We start from the raw sequence: 21,160 nt of genomic DNA, 5'->3' as shown, positions 1-21,160 counted from the left end.
GGTAGAGAGAAGATTAACCCCAATGTACTGTCCCAGGCATGGCTGGACACCCCAGGACACAGATGGACACATCCACTGCAGCCCTGTGGGTGGTCCCCTCTGGTGCAAGGAGTTTGGTGGCTCTCAGCACCCCCAGGCCAGGCAATGCAGGCCCAGAGCATTCCCGGTGGAGAGGAGCCCTGCAGCTCTCTGGCGTGTGGGATGAGCAGGTGGATGATGATCTGCCCCAGGGTGCTCAGGGGGTTCCTGTGTGCCCAGAAAGTCTCTCTGTGCCCCCTCTGGCGGGAGGAGAGGGGCACCATGTGCTGGTTAGCACATGGTGATGACAGGAGTGAATGTACTGTCGCTGGGGTTGTCACTGGCAGCCAGTGGCCTTGGAGCCCTGGCTGGGAGGTCACCAGGCTGTTCCAGGGGACAGCTCCTGGCACAGGGTTGGAATGATGGCACGAGCATGATGGGGACCTGTGCCTGTAGGGTCACCTGGGTACCTGGTGAGTGAGGTGTCCCCCTCCTGTCCTGCACCCCACTTCAAGCACAGCCCCTAGGGTGGGTTTTGGGGAGCACAGTGTGCAACAAGGGGTGTGGACAGCCGCATGAGTGCCCAGAACAGCGCAGTGAGCTCGTCTTGGCTTGGAACAGCTCGGCACAGCTCGGCTCGGCTCAGCTTCGCTCCCGCAGCTCGGAGGGAGGTGAGTTAAGAAGCGCTCGGAAAATCAGAGTCAGCTGCGATCCTGGGGACAGCCGGGGCAGACCCGCAGCCGCCGCCGGAGCTGCCGGAGACCCAGCACGGCTCCCGGCGACCGGGGGGCTCAGCCCTGCCCGGGGGGGGCTGTCCCTGGCCCCCCCAGCCCTGCGGGGGCTCGGAGCGGGGGGATGAGCCGGGGGGCTGAGCTGGGGGGGCTCGGAGCGGGGGGCTGAGCTGAGGGGGCTGAGTTGAGGGGGCTGAGCTGGGGGGGGGGCTGAGTGGAGGGGGCTGAACTGGGGGGCTGAGTTTGGGGGCTGAGTTTGGGGGCTGAGCCGGGGGGGGCTGAGTTGGGGGGGCTGAGTTTGGGGGCTGAGCCGGGGGGGGCTGAGTTGGGGGGGCTGAGTTTGGGGGCTGAGCCGGGGGGGCCGGCGCAGGCAGCGTCACCCTCCTGGCTCCACCCCCCCAAAATCGCAGGGGGCTCCGCTGTGACCCCGGCGCTGGGATGGCAGCGGGACAGACGGACCGCGGCGGGACGGCGGGACGGTTCCCAGCCGAGGTGGTGGCTGGAGTGCTCCGGGGGGATCCAGCCAGGGCGTTTGCCAGTCGCTTTGTTGCTGCTGGGGGATTTTTTACTTTTTTTTTTTAGGATTATTATTATTTTGAAAGGGAGGGTGAGGAGAGGGGGCTGACACTGACTATAAAGGCAGAGCTCCCTGGAGCAGCCAGCACTTCCCCGTCACCATGAGCACTCCTCGGGCCTGACAGCCCCAGCCTGCCCCACTGTCGCCGGCTCAAGCTGCCCTGGAGTGTGGCTGTGTGTCCGAAGCTCGGGTTGGGATGGTGTGAGCCCGGAGCCGCTCGTCGCCCTCCCACCACCCCTCACCGGCTCTGGCAGGAGCCGAGCCCTCCAGCCGCTTGGATGATTTGATTCCTCCCCTGTCCGACACCACTCCTGCCCAGATGCAGTGGATAATATTCATGTTGCTGTTATTCATCAGCTCCATGGAAATGCTCACGCAGAACCGGTGGAAGAAGCAAGGTACGGTGTGCGCAGCGCGCTCGTCCCGCTCGGCTCCTGCGGGGTGGCTTTGGGACACCAGGCTGCCTGTCCTGCCAGGAAGGAGCCGTGAACCAGGGCTGGAGGTGCCAGCCACCAGCACACCCCCAACCCCTCACCTTGAGCCCTCTGGGGACTGTCTGTGCTCCCCTCTGGGTGTATGGCACGGGGCTGGCTTGGCAGTGTAGGAAGATGCAGAGTGCAGCCCCATAGCCCTGCCTGCCCGGTGCCAGCCCTGCCTTTGGGGACAAGGGACACTGGCTGGCACTGGGACCAGCTCTGAAAACCCCAGCAGAGCCAGACACAGTGGGGATAGCACAAAATGGGCTGATTTTCTGATATTTCCCTTCTCTGCATAGCACACTAAGTGCCTTAGGAGTAAAACCTGGAAGGATGCTCAGAGCCACGGCAGGCACTGCCTGTCCCCTGCCCCATCCTTTCCTCAGGAAGAGGCATCAGCTGAGCCCCTGCTCAGTGCCTGGGCAAGGGCAGGGTGTGCTGGGGCTGTGCAAGGCATGTGCCCCCTCCATTGGGCACTGGCTCATGTCCCCTCACTGGGCAGTGCCAGGCAGTGCCAGCTGGCTGTGTGCAGTGGGTCCAGGGCTGGTTCTCAGCTCTGTGCCAGGAACGCCTTTGTTTTGGGGCCAACATGTGCCAGGGTAGGGGCAGGACCTGCGAGGACCAACTTCCCTTGAAGTCCTTCCATGTTAAAGGCATGCGGAGGCAGTAGGTGTGGGTGATGATGTGGGTGGCCAGGCTGGTGGCCAAAACACCCCTGATGGGAAACAGCCAAGCACCACGAGGGGCTCCAGCAACCACTGCTTGATGCTGGGTAGCACAATGCTCCAAAGGCCTCAGGTCTTGGCAGCCTGGGGGTCTGGCTGTGGCTTCACACCCCAGACATGTTATATACCCTGGGATAACCTGCACAGAAAAGCCAGCACAGGGTCCAGGAGCAACGAAAGATGCTGGAACACCCCAAAGCCTCCCTACTGCCACTGGCAGCTCTGGTCTGGGCAGTCCAGTGGCCCAGGGACTCATGGTTCCCAGCAGGACTGGGCATAGGGTGGGCAGAGATGGGGGGTGTCACACTCATGTCCAGCAAACCCAGGTACCCACTGTGCCCCGTGCCCAGCGCCCATCCCAGCTCAGCCCTGCTCTCTGCCATCACCACTGGACAGGAGGAGATGAGCCCCTCTTGTTCCTAATCCCCAAGCCCATGGTTTTGGAGTGAGCCACATTCTGGTGTTCTCTGTGCTGGCTCCCAGTGTCACTCTTGGTGGCAGAGACGTGTGTGCCATGCCAGCAGCACTGTGGGGTGGAGGAGGACTCCCCACTTCTCCCAGCTCCATACCATGTGGTTGTTTCCAAAACCAGGGAGAGAAAGGAGACCCCAGCGCCCATCCAGGGCTCCCCACCTTCTTTGCCCTGGCTGGAGGTGGAAGGAGAGCAGCAAAAAACCCCCTAAATATCAAAAAGAATTAGGGAAGGGAAAGAGGCTTGTAAATCCACGGGTCTCCAGGGAAGCCACTCCAGCTGCAGCCAGGAACACAAATGTTGTCAGCATTTGGTAAATATGTAACGGAGACCATAACAACTTAATGGATCCAAGGTGCTTCGTTAGTGCTCCCAGCAGATGCAGCTCTAATGAGGGCTCCTGGCAGTGCTGCCATCCCAGACAGTGTGCCCCAGAGAAGGGACTGGCATGAGCCAGCCTGGGGACAGCTGCATGGCACCCCAGCACCATGGACTGGCTCGTGCCAGGGACCAGCACACGGGGCTGAGGTGGTGAGGCATTGCCCACCATCATTGTCTGACAGAATCCTCTGCCAGCATCCCCCCGGCTTCCCAGCACCTCTGCCCCAGCCCCACAGCCATGGGACCCTTCTGGTGCAGCTTCTGGGGTCAGATGGACCAGCGCCAGGCAGTGCTGCCAGGGCTGAGTCTATGTCTGTGCTGGGCAGCACTCAGCAGGTGGCTCAGGCTTGTAGCAACCTTGTCTAGTGGAAGGTGTCCCTGCCCATGGCAGGGGGCTTAAGATGGTCTTGAAGGTCTCTTCCAACCCAAACCATTCTGTGATTCTGTGGTTCCATAGAGCCCAGGTCCTAAGCATGCTGTAACAGGGCTTCTGGCTCGGTCACTGGTACTCAGGCTGTGGTGCCAGAGCCAAACAGCTCCCAACAAAGGGTCATGGTGAAGGTGGTGGATGCCTGCATGCAGGAGTTCAGTGCCCCCTTTTGTGGTTTTTCTGTGGGCTCAGAGAGCAGGAGCAGTTGGCGGTGTCTCTGAGGCCTGGTGGATGTTGGCACCCTGTCCTTGTCCCTGGGAACAGAGGTCACCCACCCTGGGGTCAGTCACCCTCCCACAGCCCGGGAGTACAGCACAGGCAGCCAGGGAGGCAGCAGAGCCTCTTGAGCAAACAGACAGATTCTTTTCTCAGCTCCTCTTGAGTGCATCCAAAATGCCCTTTGTCCTCTGACACTCAAGAGGCATCAACTGATTAATCCAGGTCAGATCATATTTCTACCCGCTGACCCAGTGGTTGTTCCACTTCCCACGGGATGGGCAAGGCTGGCTTGGGGTGTGGCTCAGACTGTCACCCATGGGCAGTGCTGGGCACGGTGCAAACCCTCAGTCTGGATCTTGGAGAGCTGGAGGCCATCAGTGCTGACCCAGCGGGGAGCGATGGCTCCACGTGTCCCTTTGCTGCAGCGTGGACAGGGGTGGGGATTTGAGGAGCAGAGAGAGGTGGGGTGGCATTTGCAGGGACGCAGGACAGCGCTGTCCTCCTGGTGTGTCAGAGAGAAGCCACGGGGCTGGGGCCCCCCTCAGCACCTGTTTCACAGCCCCTCTCCTCCGTTTGTCCCCGCAGCGAGTGCTGGCCTGCTGGAGAACTGCACGGGCTGCGTCCTGTGCTCTGAGGACAACGGCTGCATCACCTGCCACCACCGGCTCTTCCTGCTGATCTGGAGGGACGGCATCCGCCAGTACGGGATGTGTGTCCACACCTGTCCCCCGGGCTACTTTGGTGTGCGGGGTCTGGAGGTCAACAGATGCACAAGTACGTCCCGATCCAGCCGGGGTCCCCCTGCTCCTGCTAGTGCCCCCTGCTCCCCTCGGCACCCTGCGGGTCCCAGTGCTGCGGGAAGGGCAGTGGCTTCATTTCCCACAGCATTCCTGGTGGCGCTGAATCCAGGGGCAGCCGGGTTGGGGGGGTTCGTCCCCTTTTCCTTTGCCCAGAGCCGCAGCCTGGACCCCGCAGGTTTTGGGTGCCCGGTGGGTGCCGGGGGTGCCCCGGGCGGTGCCGCTGACCGGCCGTCCCTCCCGGCAGAGTGCAGGTCGCCCAGCTGCGAGAGCTGCTTCAGCAGAGACTTCTGCATGAAGTGCAAGGACAAGTTTTACCTGTACAAGGGCCAGTGCTTCCGGCAGTGTCCCCCCGGCACCGCGGCACAGCCCGGCACCCGCGAGTGCCAAGGTAAGCAGCGCTCGCACCCGTGCCCGCCGTCCCCGGGGACGTGCCTGCTCCGAGGGGTCACCGATCCCTGCTGTGTCTGTCCCTGCAGAGACGTGCGAGCCGGGCCCGTGGAGCGAGTGGAGCGCCTGCACCCACGAGAGCCGCACCTGCGGCTGCAAGTGGGGTGTGGAGACGCGGGTGCGGGAGGTGCCGGAGGCTGCCCGGGAGGAAGGGACTGCCTGCCCCGCGCTGCTGGAGACCAGGAGGTGCCGCATGAAGAAGCACTGCCCGGGAGGTGAGCACCGCGCCGCCGGGGCTGGGGACAGCTTCGCGTCCCTCCAAAGTGAGCCCGAGGGGCGCTGCAGGAGGACGGTGGCAGCGGGGGTTTGGCAGTGGCCGGCGAACCATGCTGTCATCTCCCAAGCATTTTGAAACTCTGGGTAAAGCCGTCATCTCAGGCACATGTGCTGAGCAGCCCTAGGGCTGGCTGCTCCCACCTGGCAGTCCCCGAGACTGCCTGGGACGAGCCAGTGTCCCCTTCCATGCTGGACTGGGCTGGGCTGGGCACTGGCACGAACCGCCGTGGGATGAGGCTGCCAAGCTCCAGCTCCCATCCTGCCACGACGTGAAGGGAGGCTTTCTGTGCTGCAGCTGTGGGTGGGTAAGGAGGGTTGAGACACACAAGGGAGGTTCCTGCAAAAACCTCTGAGTTCCCTAAAAGCTGGAACGCTCGTGGAGCAGGAGGGCATCACCCAGGGGATTTCTGATGGCCAAAGTTTTGGGACACCCCAGGGCACAGTGCCCCTCTGTGGCTCATCTGGCCAGATGTTCACTCATGCTCCTGCACTTCCCCCCACCTCATTCCCAGGCTGGGGGCTCCCTGGCTCAGGGCTCCCCCCACCTTTCCCACAGCAGACCCGCTGCAGGGTCTGTCCGGGCGGTGCGTGCACGGGTGCAGGGCTGGCGGTGGGAACCAGGACGGGGCTGATGTCATTTTTGGATGCAGGCGCCTGGACTGAAGCTACCCTAATAAATCTCCACTTAATAACTGGCAGAAAGGGGGATGCATGAGATACCGAAGTGAAGTGCCTGGCAGCAGATCTGAGCCAGCCAGGGTTGCGGTTCGGAGCTGCGGGATCGCTGAGCCCTGGGATGAGCTGGCCGGCACCGCCAGCGTGGCAGGGATCAGGGAGGACAGCACTGGATGGGGGGAGAGAAAAAGGGTGAAGAAGGGGGGCAGCAGCAGAGGACGTGTGTGCTGGGCGAGGGCCACGGAGCCAGGAGAGAGGTTTCATCCCAGCAGCATCAATCATAAGTAATATTTTCCTGCTGACAGTACAGAGGAGCTGATTCCCTTCCCCACCCAGGTCTCAGCTCACGTCTTTGGGGTGCCAGGTGGCTTCGATTTTGAGGATGTTCTCCTCCCTGCTGGTGTGTGGCAGACCCAGACCCGCAGAGCTGGTGACAGTTTGATGCAAGAAATTTAGTGTGGGAGGACAGGCTGCTCCAGAGCACTGTGTCCTGGAGCACCGTGCCCATGCCCTGCCCTGCCTAGCACACAGTGGGTCCCACTGGCAGGAACTGCTGTGCCTCTGTTTCAGGGACATCTCGTCTTGTGAAGTTACTGGGAAGGCACTGGCACCCCAGAAAAATGCTTGGCCTTCTGCCTCTGCCTGTGCTCCTGCAAGCTGGAAGCCATGGGGTTACAGTGGTGGGCTCAGGGACTGGCAGGACTCTACTCTTCAGGCTGCTCTCTGGGATCAGCTTCAGAGACAGGCCTGTCCCCTGCCCAGCAGAAGGAATCCCATGAGTGTCCCCCAAGCAACCCCCTCAGGAGAGAGCAGCCCCTCCATGTCCCCCTCTCCTGGGCAGGCTGTTTGCAGTCCCTGCCACGGCAGAGCGTGTCTCTGCCCTCGCTCCCAGGCTCCTGCCCGCCTGGCCAAGTGCTGGGTTATGGGATCCAGATGCTGGAGGAGGACGAGGAGTTCACTTGATGCATCTGAGGCACCCCCAGCCCAGGCGAGCCAGGGCAGGCGGCCGAACCCGACCGTGTGATGAGAGATTTGTGCCACCACTTCTGAGCCATCCAGGCGGCTGGAAGGGAAAAGCTGCCGCGCTTGGCCGTGGCACAAACCCCTCGCGCTGCTGTAAATCTGCCTTGGGTGTCTGTCTCCAGACGCTTGGCGTGCGTGCCGTGCCCTCTCCTTTGTGGGTGGCAGCTGTCTGGAGATCAGAGCCGAGAAACAGGGCTTCAGAGCCAGCCAGGACAAGAACTGGAGCCCTCAGAAGGGACTGGGGACAACAGTGCTGGCACACGCAGCACCAGGGACAGTCATGGTCCCTTGTGCCCCTCACAACACCGAACTGGAGTGGGTTGAGAGGACAAGGACCCACAGAGCTGCCCAGTTTCTGATCCGTAGCATGGACACCCCCTCCCAGTGGAGCCCATGGCACAGCAGGGTTTATCCTGAATCCCTCTTTCTTTGGTGTCTCAGCACCAACACCTCAGCCAGCTGGAGGGTGTGTGGCAGCTTCTCAGGGTGAGCAAAGGTTTGGATCCCAACAGCCTGACCCTGGAAAGCTGGCAGTGGGTTGACCTGGGATGCAGCCAGGCTCCACCTGGTCATGCCACTGCGATGGGGACCATGCACACGTGGAGGACATCCACAGGGAGAGAGAATTAGCAGCTGTGCAAGGATGCACTCCAAAGCCACCTTGCTCCCCAGCATGCCCAAATCCCACCAGGGGCTGTCTCCTCCCACGGTGGAGGGCAGGTTCCCCAAGCATGGCAGAGCTGAGCACGGCTGTGCCATGGCTGTGGGGTGTTGGTGCAGCCACTGCCCCTCTCCAGCACCCACAGTCCTTGCTCAGAGAGGAGCTGGGGTGTCTCCAGGCAGCTTCCTCCTGGGTTGAGCTGCCACACCCCATTCCTAGGGATTTTGGGGTACCAGGACTGAGAGTCCAGCCATGGGAGATGTGGGGACAACATGCCAGTGTCCCGTGCCCATGCCATCAGCACACCCAGACCCCCCACACACCCCCACTGCTGTTTCATGCCTGGGAGAGGGCTCTGGGGTCCCCAGAATCAGAACCTGGGTCCAGCACAAACACCTTGAGGGAGGATATGGGATCAGCATCCCATGGATGGGGCTCAGGTCAGGTCAGGTTGCCTGGCCAATGAGCGAGCACTCCTTTTCTTCTCCTTTTTCTGTTGTAGAGAAAACCGAACCCAAAAATAAAGGCAAGAAGCGACAGAAGAAGCCGAAGACAGAAAGGCACACGGGCACCTAGCGGGCACCAGCACGGGAGCTGGGGCACCATGGCAGGAGCTCCCAGCCAACTCCTGCCACGGTGCTCCAGCCACATCACCCCTGATTTTCCATCCACAGGAAAAAAAAAAAAAAAAAAAAAAAAAAAAAAAAAAAAAAAAAAAAAAAAAAAAAAAAAAAAAAAAAAAAAAAAATTGCACAATTTTCTCTGCCCCCCCATTCCCCTTTTCTTCTGAAACAATTTATGGCCTGTAAAACATTTCCTTTCCAGAAAATCTAATTTGCAATGTCCAAAGCAAAGCCCTAGGGCTTGGGGAGGGGGTGGCTCCTTTATTCCTCTGGTCTTCCCTCTCCCATAGCCTGCTCCATGCCTTCCTCCAGACGGGTGGGATGGGGTTAGACTGGGGTTGGACCCTGCTAATGAAGCTGATGCCTGCCTCAATAGTGTTCCCCGGGGCTGGGAGATGCCCTGGCTCCATGGGGTCCAGATTTTGGGAGTGCTGGGGGGCACAGTGCACCACTGAGCTGCTCCAGGTGCTGGATGGTGTCCTCCATCCTCAGCCACAGGCATGGGAAGCAGCAGGACTCCTGGGATTGGGACCCCACTGAGGACTGTGCCATTGCTCACAGCAGCCCAGCTGGGTCCTCAACATCCCCACTGGCACAACCAAGGGCCAAATCCTGCTCTCCTGGGGCTCGGAGGGCAGCTGGACCTCCAGACTGACAATCCTTCCTAGGATCATGCCAATCCAGCACTCAGCACCCTCACGGGCCAAATCCTGCCATCCTCAGGCTCACAGAGAGGTTCAAAGAGCTTCTCTCCAGCTGGATGAGGGCACAGGAATTTGGGGTGACCGTGTCTGTATTCAGTCTAGGACGGGGACAGGCACAGTGTGAGTACAAGCCCAGGCAGGGGATGCTGCTGCATCCTGTGTCCCCAAACTGGGATGTGCTGGAAGCAGCGCTGCAAAACCGTCCCAGCCATCACCGGGGCTGTGACCGTGGGGTGCCGAGCCCAGGCATGCCAGTCTGTCCGTCCCTGCCGCGCTGTGTGCCCCAGGCACAGAGGGCTCTGTCGGGATATGCACGGTGTGCGTGCTTCAATCGCTGTCCAGCCGCAGGCAGCTCTGCGTTTGGGGATTGCCGGGGTGCGAACTCCCCGTCCCTACCCTGAGCAGGAGCAGGGGGAGGCCGGGGCTGGCCGGGGGTGTCGGGGCTGCGGGGGCTGCGCGGACCCTTCAGGACGGGAGCGCTGGGTGTCAGCACCGAGCCAGCCCCAGAGCCGGCACAAAGCTGCCGGAGCATCGCCTCCGATCGCTTCATGACAAATAAATGGATTAAACCCCCGGCATCGCTCCTGCGTCCCTGTTTTCCCCGTTCCCACGAGTTGCTGCCGGAGGGGGTTTGGGATGCTGGCCATGGCCATGGTGCAATCCCGTATTCCACAGCTCTGCAGCCCGGGTCCCTGTGGGGGGACACCCTGCCCTGCCCCCCGCCCCAGCACTGGGGTTCTGGGGAAAGATTTTAGTTCAAATTTTTAATGAGCATCGCTCATTGCCTGAGCCAGCAGTGGGGGAAGCGGCAAGTGTGACACTGGGACTGCCATTCCACAGGATTGGGAACCACCAGGGGTTTTTTTCTGGGTGTTGGAGAAAATCCCCCTCTGCTAAGATGCTTGGACATCCCCTTGGCAGCCTGTCCCCACCACCGGGATTGTCTCCTCGTGGGGGACACAGCCCAGATCCCATCCCAGTCCCTGGGCTGCCAGACGTGGTGACCCCCGGTTGTGGTCGGAGCCATCAGCCCCCGACAGACCCAGCCTGGATCTGGGCACGCCGAGCTCCGTGCACAGTCTGGCTGTGTCCTGCCAAGCCCTGCCTGGGACAGCCCTCCCTCCTGCTGGTCCCCACGGGCTGATCCCATGGCCAGAGCAGCGAAATGCAGGCCTGGCTCCCGCTGGCATTATAAATAGCCGGGGCTCGGGAGGGAGCCGCGCTGCCTGGGACGGGGGTGCCTGGGTGTGGTGATCGGGGGGACTCGGGGGGTGCAGGGCCGGGTCTGGGAGGGCTCGGTGCTGCCGTGGCGCTGTCCATCCACCCCGGGACGTGCGATGAGTTGTGCAGAGACCGCCCGGGGGAGGGACGGGGGCTGCGTGTGCGACTGTGAGTGTGTGTGTGTGTGTGTGTGTGTGTGTGTGAGAGAGAGAGAGAGAGACATTTATAGATCACGTGTGAAACTTGATCTCCCCGCAGTGGACCCAGAGGAAAGAAAAAAGATAGAAGTATTGTTTTTAAACAGATTTTTTCCTTTGTTTTTCTTTTTTTTTTTTTTTTTTCCTCCCCTCTCCCCCTGCGAGGGCTGGCGATAAAAGGCCGGGGCGGCCAGCGCCGGCTCAGAGGGAGGAAATGCCGAAATCGCCGCGGTCGGAGACGGCGGCGAGCGCCCACTGACCCACCCGGCACGGACCGGGCTGCCGGAGCATCCCCGGCCGTGTCACCCCGGCCTCGGGGGGACCCCACGAGGGCCATGCGGGGGCTCAGCCTGGGCCTGGTGGCCCTGACCTGTGCCACGACGGCTCTGTGCGCTGCCGGAGCCCAGCGCCGGGCTCTGGAGGGCGGCGGCCGCCGGCGCTACCACCGCGTGCAGCACGGCCACTGCAGCTACACCTTCGTGCTGCCCGAGGCCGACCCCCTGCCCTGCCCCGCCGCCCCCGGCCCTGCCCCCGGGCCCGCCAACGTGCTGCTCCAGCGGGACTCGCCGGCCGGCAGCGCCGGGGCTGCCCAGCGCCTGCGGCACCTGGAGAGGATCCTGGAGAACAGCACCCAGTGGCTGCTGAAGGTACGGTGTAGGATGGAGGGTGCGGGGGGACAAGCAGAGCGGCACTGTGGGCAGGGATCTGTGTGCAGCACCCACTCGTGCAGCATCCCTGTGGCACAGCTTGGGCACTGGGGCCTGTGCCCACCTGAGCATCCAGGTCAGCGTTTCTCTGCAGGTGTGCAGCTGGCATCAAGCACTGCCTGCATGGAGGGCATGCTTGCTGTGGGTTCTGCGGGTGCTGCAGCTCCTGGGTGCTGCAGATCACTCACCCAGAGCACTCCCCATTGAGGCTGTATTCCCTGTCCATCCTTGCCATAGGACTCCTCATTGCCCTGGCTGGGTTAGCTGTGCCAAGCATCCCTCGGGGATCAGCATTCCAAGTTCTGGGCGAGGAGACTGGGAAAGGGTTTGGCCAGTGACAGGGAGAGGGTCCCAAGGGCAGGGGCCACCAAAATCTCTGCAGCTTCATCATTTTCCCTCCTACAGGCTTTGCAAAAGCTCCCAGCACTTGGTGAGACTTTGTGAGGGATCCATGGCTCCACGGTGGGAGCAGTGGGGTGCCACCCCAGAGGGGCTGTGTACCCACAGGGTTGCCACCCCCAGCCCCCACTGGCTCGCCCTGTCCCCAGTGCCTGAGGCAGGAAGCAGCATTTCCTTCCTGGAGCCCCCACCAGCTGAGTGTGGCTGCCTGCGTCAGACCCAGGAATAGCTCATCCCAAGGGACACATCCCTGGGGGTCCTGAACCCCACAGCCCGTGCCAGGAACACTGGGTACCTGCACTGATAAGAGGGGAAGCAGCTTGTGCCCAGCTGTCACTGACCCAGCAGAGCCACATGGCTGTCCTGTGCTGTGCCACCAGGCTGCAATGGGACCTGTGTGCCTCTGCAGTCCCATTTCCTGGGTGATGTCCCCGTGCAGCACTCAGGGATCAGGATGGGGCCAACACACTGACTGGGGGTCCTGGGGATGGCCTGTGCTTGGGTAGCCACCCTGGCTGTGGGGGACAGTGCAGGCGACAGGGACGTGCAGGATGTTCTCCCTTGTCCCCTCAGCCATCCTAGAGAACAAATTCCTCAAGAGCTGGGAAAACGCTGAACCGTGGCTCTCCTGGAAGCCAGCCCAGAGGGTTGCAGAGGGGTCAGCAGGGCCAGTGACAACCTGGCTGGTGGCACTGAATCTCTGTGACTGTGGAACCTGCTGGGTCTGCTGGGTGCACATGAGCCCTGGGGTCCCTGCCTTGGTGTCCCTCTGCTCTGGTGTCTTTGTACCCTCTCGGGATGAGGGCAGTTTTTCTATGGCCAGGCAAGGCAGGGGATCAGGGTCCCACCACAGGTGCACATGGCTCAGTCCAGTGCAGACAGCCACAGGCAAAGTGGGACTGCACATCTGGGCAGCTGTGGGCAGCAATGCCCCTCACCACAGCCCCAAGGAGCACAAGGCAGTGGAGCACTGGGCAGCCAGTACCCCATTTCTTCCCCATCCCCATCCTATTCTATCCATCCCATCCCATCCCATCCCATCCCATCCCATCCCATCCCATCCCATCCCATCCTGCAGCATGGCTCTCTCCTTTTAGAGGCAGCTTGCAGCTATGTTTTTTGCTGTTGTTCCTTAGCTTCCCAAATTTCAGCAGAGCTGCCCAAGAACGCTTGTTTTGGTCAGACTCCAGTCCTGAACAAACAAATGAGGGCTCAAAAGAGGCATTGGGTTCAGGGACAGCTCGTAAACAACGTTGCATCCCCGTCTGCTCTGCCCTGGCATGGGGAGCCCTGCAGGGTGCTGAGAAATTGGAGATCTCCTGGTACCCAAGAGGTTCCCCAGATTCCTTCAGGCATCTCCAGCACTGGCCTCCCCCAGGACCCCCATCCATGGCACCCTCCCCACTCAGCACCCCTTGGTGGGGACATGGCCAGGACCCAGCACACAAGGACACTTCTGTCTCAGGAGGAATTAATTTTAGTTCAAACACAAACACTTGATGGTGCCGCTGGGTCTAGGGGGGGACTCAGGGTGGGATGGGGTCTCCAGTGAGTCAGGGGCATTTTGGCAGCTCTGAGGTGCCTGAGGGGCTGATGCTGCTCACCCTGGGATGTGTGCAGCGGTGTGGGGAGCAGGTGAAGGGTTTTCCACCCACCTGTGACTCAAGGATTCCTGAGCTGGTGCTTGTGAAATGTTTAGAAATGCCAGGACAGGATAGGAACTGGGGCATAGGGGAGGGATGTGGCTGCAAGAAGGCAGCACAGGATGATCCAGCTGTGGGCAATGGGATCCCAGCATGGACACAGTGAGTGGCTGAGTTTCCTCCTGGGGTGACCAAAACAGCACCACAGCCTTTCCACAGCAGCTCTGCCCTTATGGTGCAGAAATGAGTCTCTGAGGCCAGGAGAGCCCAGCTCACATCAGCACCCATGAGATGAAGGAGGAGGGTTCCCAGATTCCCTGTCCTTGGCTCAGAGCCTGCTCCACTTGTGTCCCCTATGCCAGACATGCCTGGGGACACTGTGCCCCACTCCAGCTCCCAGGGAGCTGCTGGGGCCAGGATCCAGGGCTCCAAGACCAGGGCTCTCAGCCTTCCCCATGCCAGCTTGACCTTTTCTCTGGGTATGTTCTGCCCTCAGCTCACAGATATGTTTATTTAGAAAAAAAAAAAAAAAAAAAGGCAAGATTGAGAGGGAGAAAAGGCCTCCGCAAGCCCTGTGAAGCAACAAGATTAACGACGTGGTTAAAGGGAAACTCTCCAGCAATCCCTCAGCTCGGGGAAATGTTTTCCAGACGCGGCTTTCCGACCTTTCCCTGCTTCCTCCCTGAGAGCACGTTCCTGCGAGGGAAAATCCCCAGGGAAACGGGTGCAGGCAGTGCTGGCTGGGATGGTCTGCCCTGGGACCTTCCTGCCCTGAGACCCTCCTGCCCCACACGGATGCTCACCGTGGGGTGATGGTTTTGCCACTGCCTGGTGCAGAGGAGGAGGAGGGAGCAGTGAGATTTCATCACGCCAAACAAGTGCAGAGCCCTGTGCCCTGGCCCACTGCCGGCCCCACTCCCACGCTGAGTATCCATCCCAGCACTGCTGCCTGCTTGCCTGGTATTCCATGGTGCCAAACATCCCAGCACTGCTGCCTGCCATGGTATTCCATGGTGCCAAACATCCCAGCACTGCTGCCTTCCTGCCACCGTGCCAAGCATCCCAGCAGCCCTGCATTCCCACCACGGTGCACAACATCCCGGCACCACTGCCTGCTTTCCACACTGCCCAGAGAGCAGCATCCCAACCCTGCTGATTCTGCTCCACAACCCCACAAGACGGCAGGGGGATGTGGGGCTCTGCCTGCACCATGGGGAGCTCAGGCAGGGAGCAGGGTCTGGGCGAGCAGGGAAGCAGCATCTGCGGGATGCAGGGAGCGGGGCAGCCCCCGTCCCTCCTGCTCTCAGGGGCTGCTTTCCCAGCGTGGGCGGCCCCTTCCGCTGCCTGCGGCCCCGCCGAGGGACCGTGCCCCCAGCGAGGCCATCGCCCTGGGGAGGGGCTCAATGGGAACCTCATGGCGGGGCCGCCAGAAATAGCAAAGCCTTTGGGAAAGGCGGCTCCCCCGCGGGCTGGGAAAGCGGAAGCGTCATCTCAGCTGTGTCCGAGCTGTGTTCGCAGCCACGGCTTCTTCCCAGCCCCGAGCACTTCCAGGCGGTGGAGCAGCACCGGGTGCCGGACACCCACCTTCCCTGGCTGATGGTGTCCCCTCGCCCTCCGTATCCCCGGTGGTTGGGGCTGGCAGCTGATGCTGATGGCAGTGCCAGCCACTCCCTGCCTGGCTGCTTGGCACAGGCAACCCTGGCTGGGCATCAGCCCCGGCTTGCCAGCACACCTGGGCACACAGAAGCCCATGCCAGGCCCCAGCTGGTACCACAGCCCAGGAATCTTGGCAGCCAGTGCCTGAGGAGCCTCCCCTGCAGCAGCTCAGCTCGCTCTGTCCTCTGATAAGATTCCAAGGGCCCCGAGGTGGGTCAAGCCTTGTGGAGACACAGGGCTGTGCCCGGGGGCTGTGCCTGGCGCTGCCAGGCTCAGCTGGGGTGCTGAGACAGAACCCAAAGAGGTGCCCAAATGACCCCCTGCACCCTCACCTCCCTGCACAGCTGGAGAGCTACATCCAGAGCAGCGTGAAGCCGGAGGTGGCCGAGCTGCAGCAGGCGGCGGTGCAGAACCAGACGGCGGCCATGCTGGAGATGGGCAGCTCCCTCCTGAACCGCAGCGCCGAGCAGAGCCGCAAGCTCACCGACGTGGAGGCACAGGTGTGTCCCCATGTCCCCGTCACCCTTAGAGGTACAGCTCATGTGTCCCCATGTCCCCCCACCCTGAGAGGTATGGCTCGTGTGTGCCCACATCCTCACCACCCCAAGATGTGGTGGGTGGCACGGTTTGTCTGCAGATAAAAGCGATGCCCCAAGGTGACCCAGGGTTTAATGCACCCCTAGTGGAGGTCCCAGGGCTGTGTGCCAGAGACCGGCTGGCCCAGTGACACCAGGGGTGTGGTGTGGCCCTTGATGCCAAGAGTCCCCTCTGCTCCCGAGGCAGGTGCTGAATCAGACGTGGCGCATCGAGATGCAGCTCCGGGAGAATTCCCTGTCCACTACCAAGCTGGAGAAGCAGCTGCTGCTGCAGACCAATGAGATCCACAAGCTGCAGAACAGAAACAAGTAGGGGCTGGGGTGGCTCAGGGACCCCCACAGCCCTTGGACCCCACAGGGAGGCTGGTCTCTCCCACCTCATACTGCACCTTGAGGAGGCCTGAACCCCTCCAGGTGCTGGCTGTGGTCCCTGGGGGGTTGCACAGCCCCAGCACGGCCACTGGGCTTTGGGTTCCCCTGGCTGGGCACATCCCAGAAGTGAGGGTACAATTCAGGGGGTGCAGCAGGGGATGGGGACAGCTATGGGTCCCTGCAGACAGGCTGGGACCGCTCTGCCACCCCGTCACCGCTGCATCCCACTCCCAGCATCCTGGAGGTGCGGGTGCTGGAGATGGAAACGAAGCAGCAGGCGGAGCTGGCGGGGGCCCACTCAGAGAAGGAGAAGCTGCAGCGGCTGCTGAGCCGGCAGAGTGGCACCATCGAGGAGATGGAAAAGACGCTGCTGGCTGCCAGTGCCAACACCAGCCTGCTCCAGCGCCAGCAGCTCCAGCTCCTCCAGTCTGTCCAGAGCCTGGTGCGCCTCGTCTCCCAGGGCAGAGGTGAGCGGCGTGTGCGGGCAGAGTGGGGGCACTGGGAAAGCTCCGTGTCCTCCCAGTAGCGTGCCAGGGTGCCCCCTGTGGTCTGCTCAGCTTGAGTGACTTCCCCTCAAAAATCATAGAATCGTTCAGTCGTGGAATGGTTTGGGTTTGGGAGGGATCTTAAAGCTCATCTCATTCCAACACCCTGCCATGGGCAGGAACACCTTCCACTAGAAAATTATCCACTCACTGCAACCAAGGAGCAGCTTGGAGCCCCAAGGGGGGGTCCATAGCCTGATGCCATTCCCAGCCATGGCAAACCCCCAGGGGTGAGGCTGGCAGCAGCCCTGGTGGCACAGCTGCCTTGCTCAGCCCTCAGGAGATGGCACAGAAGATAAAAAAATAATCTTTGTGAGCACAAAGGCATCCAGAGGGAGAGGGAAGAGCAGCAAAATCAGTCAGGGCTGCAGGGCCATCACAGTTTCTGCCTTCTCACTGTCTCCTCTGTCACAGCCATGTCACCTGGGCAGGAGCAGCAATTCCAGGACTGTGCCGAGGTGCGCCGAGCGGGCATCCATGCCAGTGGCATCTACACCCTGCACATTGCCAACCTCAGCGAGCCCAAAAAGGTGAGCACAGCCCAGAGAGGGCTTCCCTGCCCCACCCCAGAGTGTTGCCCACCTGGTACACCAGCTCCTCACCAATCCCTCTGTTGCCTGGCACATCCCAGGGCAGTTTCCCCACCCCATCCCCATCCAGCCTTGGGAACTGCACAGGGGTGAAGGCAGCACCCACAGGATGAAAGCAGGGCTGGCACAGCCTTCCAAATGGGGGCATAAAACTGATTTTAGGCACCCTGACCTATAAGCACCAGAACCCAGCCCCTGTCCATGGCCATGGAGGGAGGAGAGACCCCTCAGCCGGGCACTGGGCACAGCACACCCTCGTCAGCCCCTCAGGCAGCTCTAGCACCCACAGAGCACCCATGCTGAGCTGCCCAGCCTGGCAGGAATACAGCTGGACACCCACTCCAAGCCACCCCCAGCTGTCCCTCTCTCCCTTTCAGGCATTCTGTGACATGGAGACAGATCGAGGGGGCTGGACCATCATCCAGCTTCGTGCCAACGGCAGCCTCAGCTTCCAGAGGAGCTGGAGGGAGTACAAGCAGGTGTGTGCCTGGCCGGGGAGGAGGACACCCTGGGGGCACCCCAGGCACCCTGAACTCACCCGCCCTGCTGCTCCACAGGGCTTTGGGGACGCGTCGGGGGAGTACTGGCTGGGGAATGAGGCCGTGCACCTGCTGACGAGCCGGGTGCCCTACGCCCTGCGGGTGGAGCTGCAGGACTGGGAGGGCGGCCAGGTGTATGCCCACTACGGGAAATTCCAGCTGGGGAGCGAGCGGCAGTTCTACAGGTAGGGGAGAGGCACTGTGGGAACGGCCACCCAGCACTCCCCATCTCTGACTGTCCCCAAGCCCTGTGGGAGCAGCCACCCAGCACTCCCCATCTCTGACTGTCCCCAAGCCCTGTGGGAGCAGCCACCCAGCACTCCCCATCTCTGACTGTCCCCAAGCCCTGCGGGCAGCAGTGCCCAGGGGGCAGGGCTGGATGTGGGAGGTGCAGGATCACCTGGGGCTTCACTGGGTTGTCCTGGTGTAGTTATGGTGCCAGGTGCCAGGCACATTGCTGTGATACTTTTATCTCTCCCTGGGCTTCTGAGAAGTAGATTTTTAATATATAAAATTGCATCAAGGCAGTGAGATTTGCCATCCCAGTGGAAGCAACTTGGGCACTTGCAGTGAGGCTCTTTGTTTGGGCAAAGGAGGTGACACAGCTGTGGCCACCAGGCATTCCCATGGATTTTGGGCATCCCGAGGCTGTCCATGTCCACGAAGGGATGCTGTGCTCCTAATGCTCAGCTTGCCATGGTCATGGGCAGGAGGGTGGAAAGCAGCTGAGGGCCTTTCACTGCTGGGCTGGAGGTGGAAGCAGACCCCAGACATGCCCTGCAGCATCCATGCCATGCATGCACTGAGCTGACCCCCAGCAAGAGGACTGGAGGAGACTTGGGGGGCGCTCTCTGCCCCAGCATGCCACAACCCCACTCTTGGGGGCCAAGGACCGGAGGCCAGGCTGGCACTGCAGGATCTCTGCCCACATCCCTGTGCTGTGTTCAGCTCATGGCAGCCCCTGAGCAGTGCTGGGGGCTCTGTGACCCCCCAGCAGCCAGCAGTGACAGTGGCTGTGTCCCGTGGGCACAGGCTGTCACTGCAGGACTACAGTGGCACGGCTGGGCAGCAGAGTGGGCTGGCACTGCAGGGCACCCAGTTCAGCACTCGTGACGCAGACAACGACAACTGCCTGTGCAAGTGTGCCCAGATGCTGTCAGGAGGTGAGTGGAGCAGGGGGACACCCCCATGCGGCACCCATGGGTGCCAGCCTGCGATGCCACCTCCCTGCCCTTCTCCCTTCCCACAGGATGGTGGTTTGATGCCTGTGGCCTCTCCAACCTCAACGGCATCTACTACCCCGCCCGGAACAACATCCGCAAGCTCAACGGCATCCGCTGGCACCACTTCCAGGGGCCCAGCTACTCCCTGAAGGGCACCCGCATGATGATCCGACCCTCCAGCTTCTGACGTGCCCATGGCAGTGCCAGCACTGACAGACAAGTCTGGGACAAGGGATGGTTGGGGCTAAGATGTCCCAGCTGCTGCAGGGAACCTTTGCCATGAGTTTATTTTTTACTCTTGTTTATCCCATTTTTCAGAAGTCTGCAGTGTCACCACGGCCATGCTGGAGGAGCCATGGGCAGGGGTGAAGGAGCTGGAGCTGGAGCTGCAGGAGCTGCAGGAGTGAGACAAAGCCAGACCTGCCAAAGTGGGCTCCAGAATATGGAAACCCCCTGATCTCACCTCAGCTTCTCTCCACAAATTTCTGCTGGGCCTCAGGGTTTTGTCTTGGGGACAGGGCTCCAAACACCCCCCCCCCCCCCCCACTCCCAGTGAAGGGGCTCTGAGAATCCCTGGGACCATGTGCATTCAGAGAGACCCCAGACATGATGGGGGCTTTGCCTTTTCACTGGTTTTGGATATTATAAATCCTCCACCATCCCATTTTCCTGCAGGATTAGAGGAGCTGGATGAGACAGGAATCTTGATAAGCCTGGGGGCTGGTGGTCCCTCCTTCCCCTTTCATCCAGACACAGCCATGCAGAGGGCCACAGACTGTCCCCCTTCCAAGCATGGCCCGAGCCACTGTCCCCATGTATGGCAGACAGGCACTGCTCCTCACGGGATGGAGCTGGGTTTCTCCAGCTCTCAGAAAGGACAGGAAGAGCAGGGGTGGCCTTGGGGACCTCCATGGGGACCTGGGATGGCCAGTGGCCCAGTTCTGGAAGGCCCTTTCTGGGAGCAGACACTGCAGAGGCAGGGGCTGGCAGGCCCCCAGGACTGGCAGGAAGGGGCTGGGGGGTCGTGGGTGGGGAGGGGGCTGTGGGTTAGAGGTGGTGGGTGCTGGCACCGACACCGGCTGTGCACGCAGCAGTGGGGGGGCTCCTGCTGCCTGCCCTCATCACTGTCCCGAGGCACCCGCTAATTAACGCTGATTAAAGCACGTGACGTTGTTGGCGCTTCCAGAAGATGCTCATCAGTGGGGAATAATTAAAAAATGGAAAACACGGGGGGCGGTGCTGCCGGTTTTCCTTCTGTCCTGGCTGTCTGCCTGCATCTCCTGCCTGCTCCTGGGGCACCCATGGGGAATCTCAGCACACAGGGTGAGGATGATGGACGTTTCCCCGGCTGTCCCTCCTCCCTGCAAATAACTGATGGCCTCAGCTGTGCTCCCCATGAAACCGGAGCCACCGGGAAGCAGCTGCCAGGGAAAGCGATAGGGAGAGTGGGGCTGTCCTGCTGTCCCCAGTGGGGACATGCAATGGGGGGAGGGCATTCTGGGGGGGGACACGTGTGTCTGAACGTGTCTGTGCCAGGGTTTCATGCTGGCAGTCCCATGGGTGGGGGTCAGATGGAGACTCCTGGTTCGGGAACGAGGCTGCTGTGTGTGCATCTGTGTGTGCACATCGAAATACTGCTCACAAACACGTGTGGCACATGGACACACAGACATCCTGCATGCACACGTGAGCACACAGGGCTTTGGATGGCCATGTCAGGTCCCATTCATGCAGGGCATGGGACACCAGAGCCACACCAAGGACTGGCAGCACCTGAGGGACATATGGCTGCTCAGCCCTTGCCTGGCTGGGGACTGGTGGGCCCCCCCCCCTTCTCCTTAGCAATAGCAACAAATTTAGACCAAGCCCTGGGACACACCACACTGAGGAATCCAGCAGCACAGCCGGTCCCAGCCACCAGTGAGGATCTGGTTCCCTCAGAGATTTCCCCAAGGGCTAAGCCTGTCCCCAGGCAATTGCCAAGGGTCCCTGTCACCCTCTGGTTTCCGGGGTGTTTTCCCTGAGGAGGCACCCAGTGCCCCACGTGCCATCATTAAGGATCCCCTGGGTGTGCGTGTCCTCCCCAGAGCACTTCATCAGCCTGACTCACAGCCAGATGCCATCCTCGTGTCCTGTCACCACGTCCTGACACCACATCCTGCCCTCCACGTTCCCAGCAGCTGGACCTGACAATAACCCAGCAGGAGTCACGTGGATCCTGCACCCTAAGCAGG

At 61.3% G+C, this 21,160-nt stretch overlaps 2 protein-coding genes across 3 annotated transcripts; both read left to right on the top strand.

The window, feature by feature from the left end:
• Positions 1 to 1,065: 1,065 nt before the first annotated feature.
• On the top strand, positions 1,066 to 9,579 carry RSPO4 (R-spondin 4). Its single transcript, XM_071446893.1, has 5 exons — positions 1,066 to 1,724; positions 4,615 to 4,803; positions 5,074 to 5,217; positions 5,306 to 5,491; positions 8,414 to 9,579. The coding sequence occupies exons 1-5, from the start codon at positions 1,646 to 1,648 to the stop codon at positions 8,485 to 8,487; spliced, it is 672 nt and encodes a 223-aa protein (XP_071302994.1). The 5' UTR covers positions 1,066 to 1,645; the 3' UTR covers positions 8,488 to 9,579.
• Positions 9,580 to 10,502: 923 nt separating this feature from the next.
• Positions 10,503 to 19,934, top strand: ANGPT4 (angiopoietin 4). 2 transcript variants are annotated; one of them, XM_071446823.1, is made up of 10 exons: positions 10,503 to 11,303; positions 15,406 to 15,561; positions 15,845 to 15,966; positions 16,264 to 16,496; positions 16,989 to 17,104; positions 17,542 to 17,643; positions 17,722 to 17,888; positions 18,736 to 18,866; positions 18,953 to 19,146; positions 19,245 to 19,934. In XM_071446823.1, exons 1-9 carry the CDS (start codon positions 10,992 to 10,994, stop codon positions 19,111 to 19,113), a joined length of 1,500 nt encoding a protein of 499 aa, XP_071302924.1. In that variant the 5' UTR covers positions 10,503 to 10,991; the 3' UTR covers positions 19,114 to 19,146; positions 19,245 to 19,934. The 2 variants fall into 2 exon arrangements, with proteins under 2 accessions (XP_071302924.1, XP_071302923.1); XM_071446822.1 differs by having other exon boundaries at positions 18,953 to 19,934.
• The last annotated feature ends 1,226 nt before the right edge of the window (positions 19,935 to 21,160 follow it).

The sequence above is a fragment of the Agelaius tricolor genome, unplaced genomic scaffold (genome assembly GCF_023055355.1).
Source record: "Agelaius tricolor isolate 1412-34295 unplaced genomic scaffold, bAgeTri1.0.p SCAF_23, whole genome shotgun sequence".
In the NCBI taxonomy this organism is placed as follows: domain Eukaryota; kingdom Metazoa; phylum Chordata; class Aves; order Passeriformes; family Icteridae; genus Agelaius; species Agelaius tricolor.
The sequence above is the reverse complement of the archived record's forward strand: the minus strand, read 5'-3'. Positions and strand labels throughout refer to the sequence as shown.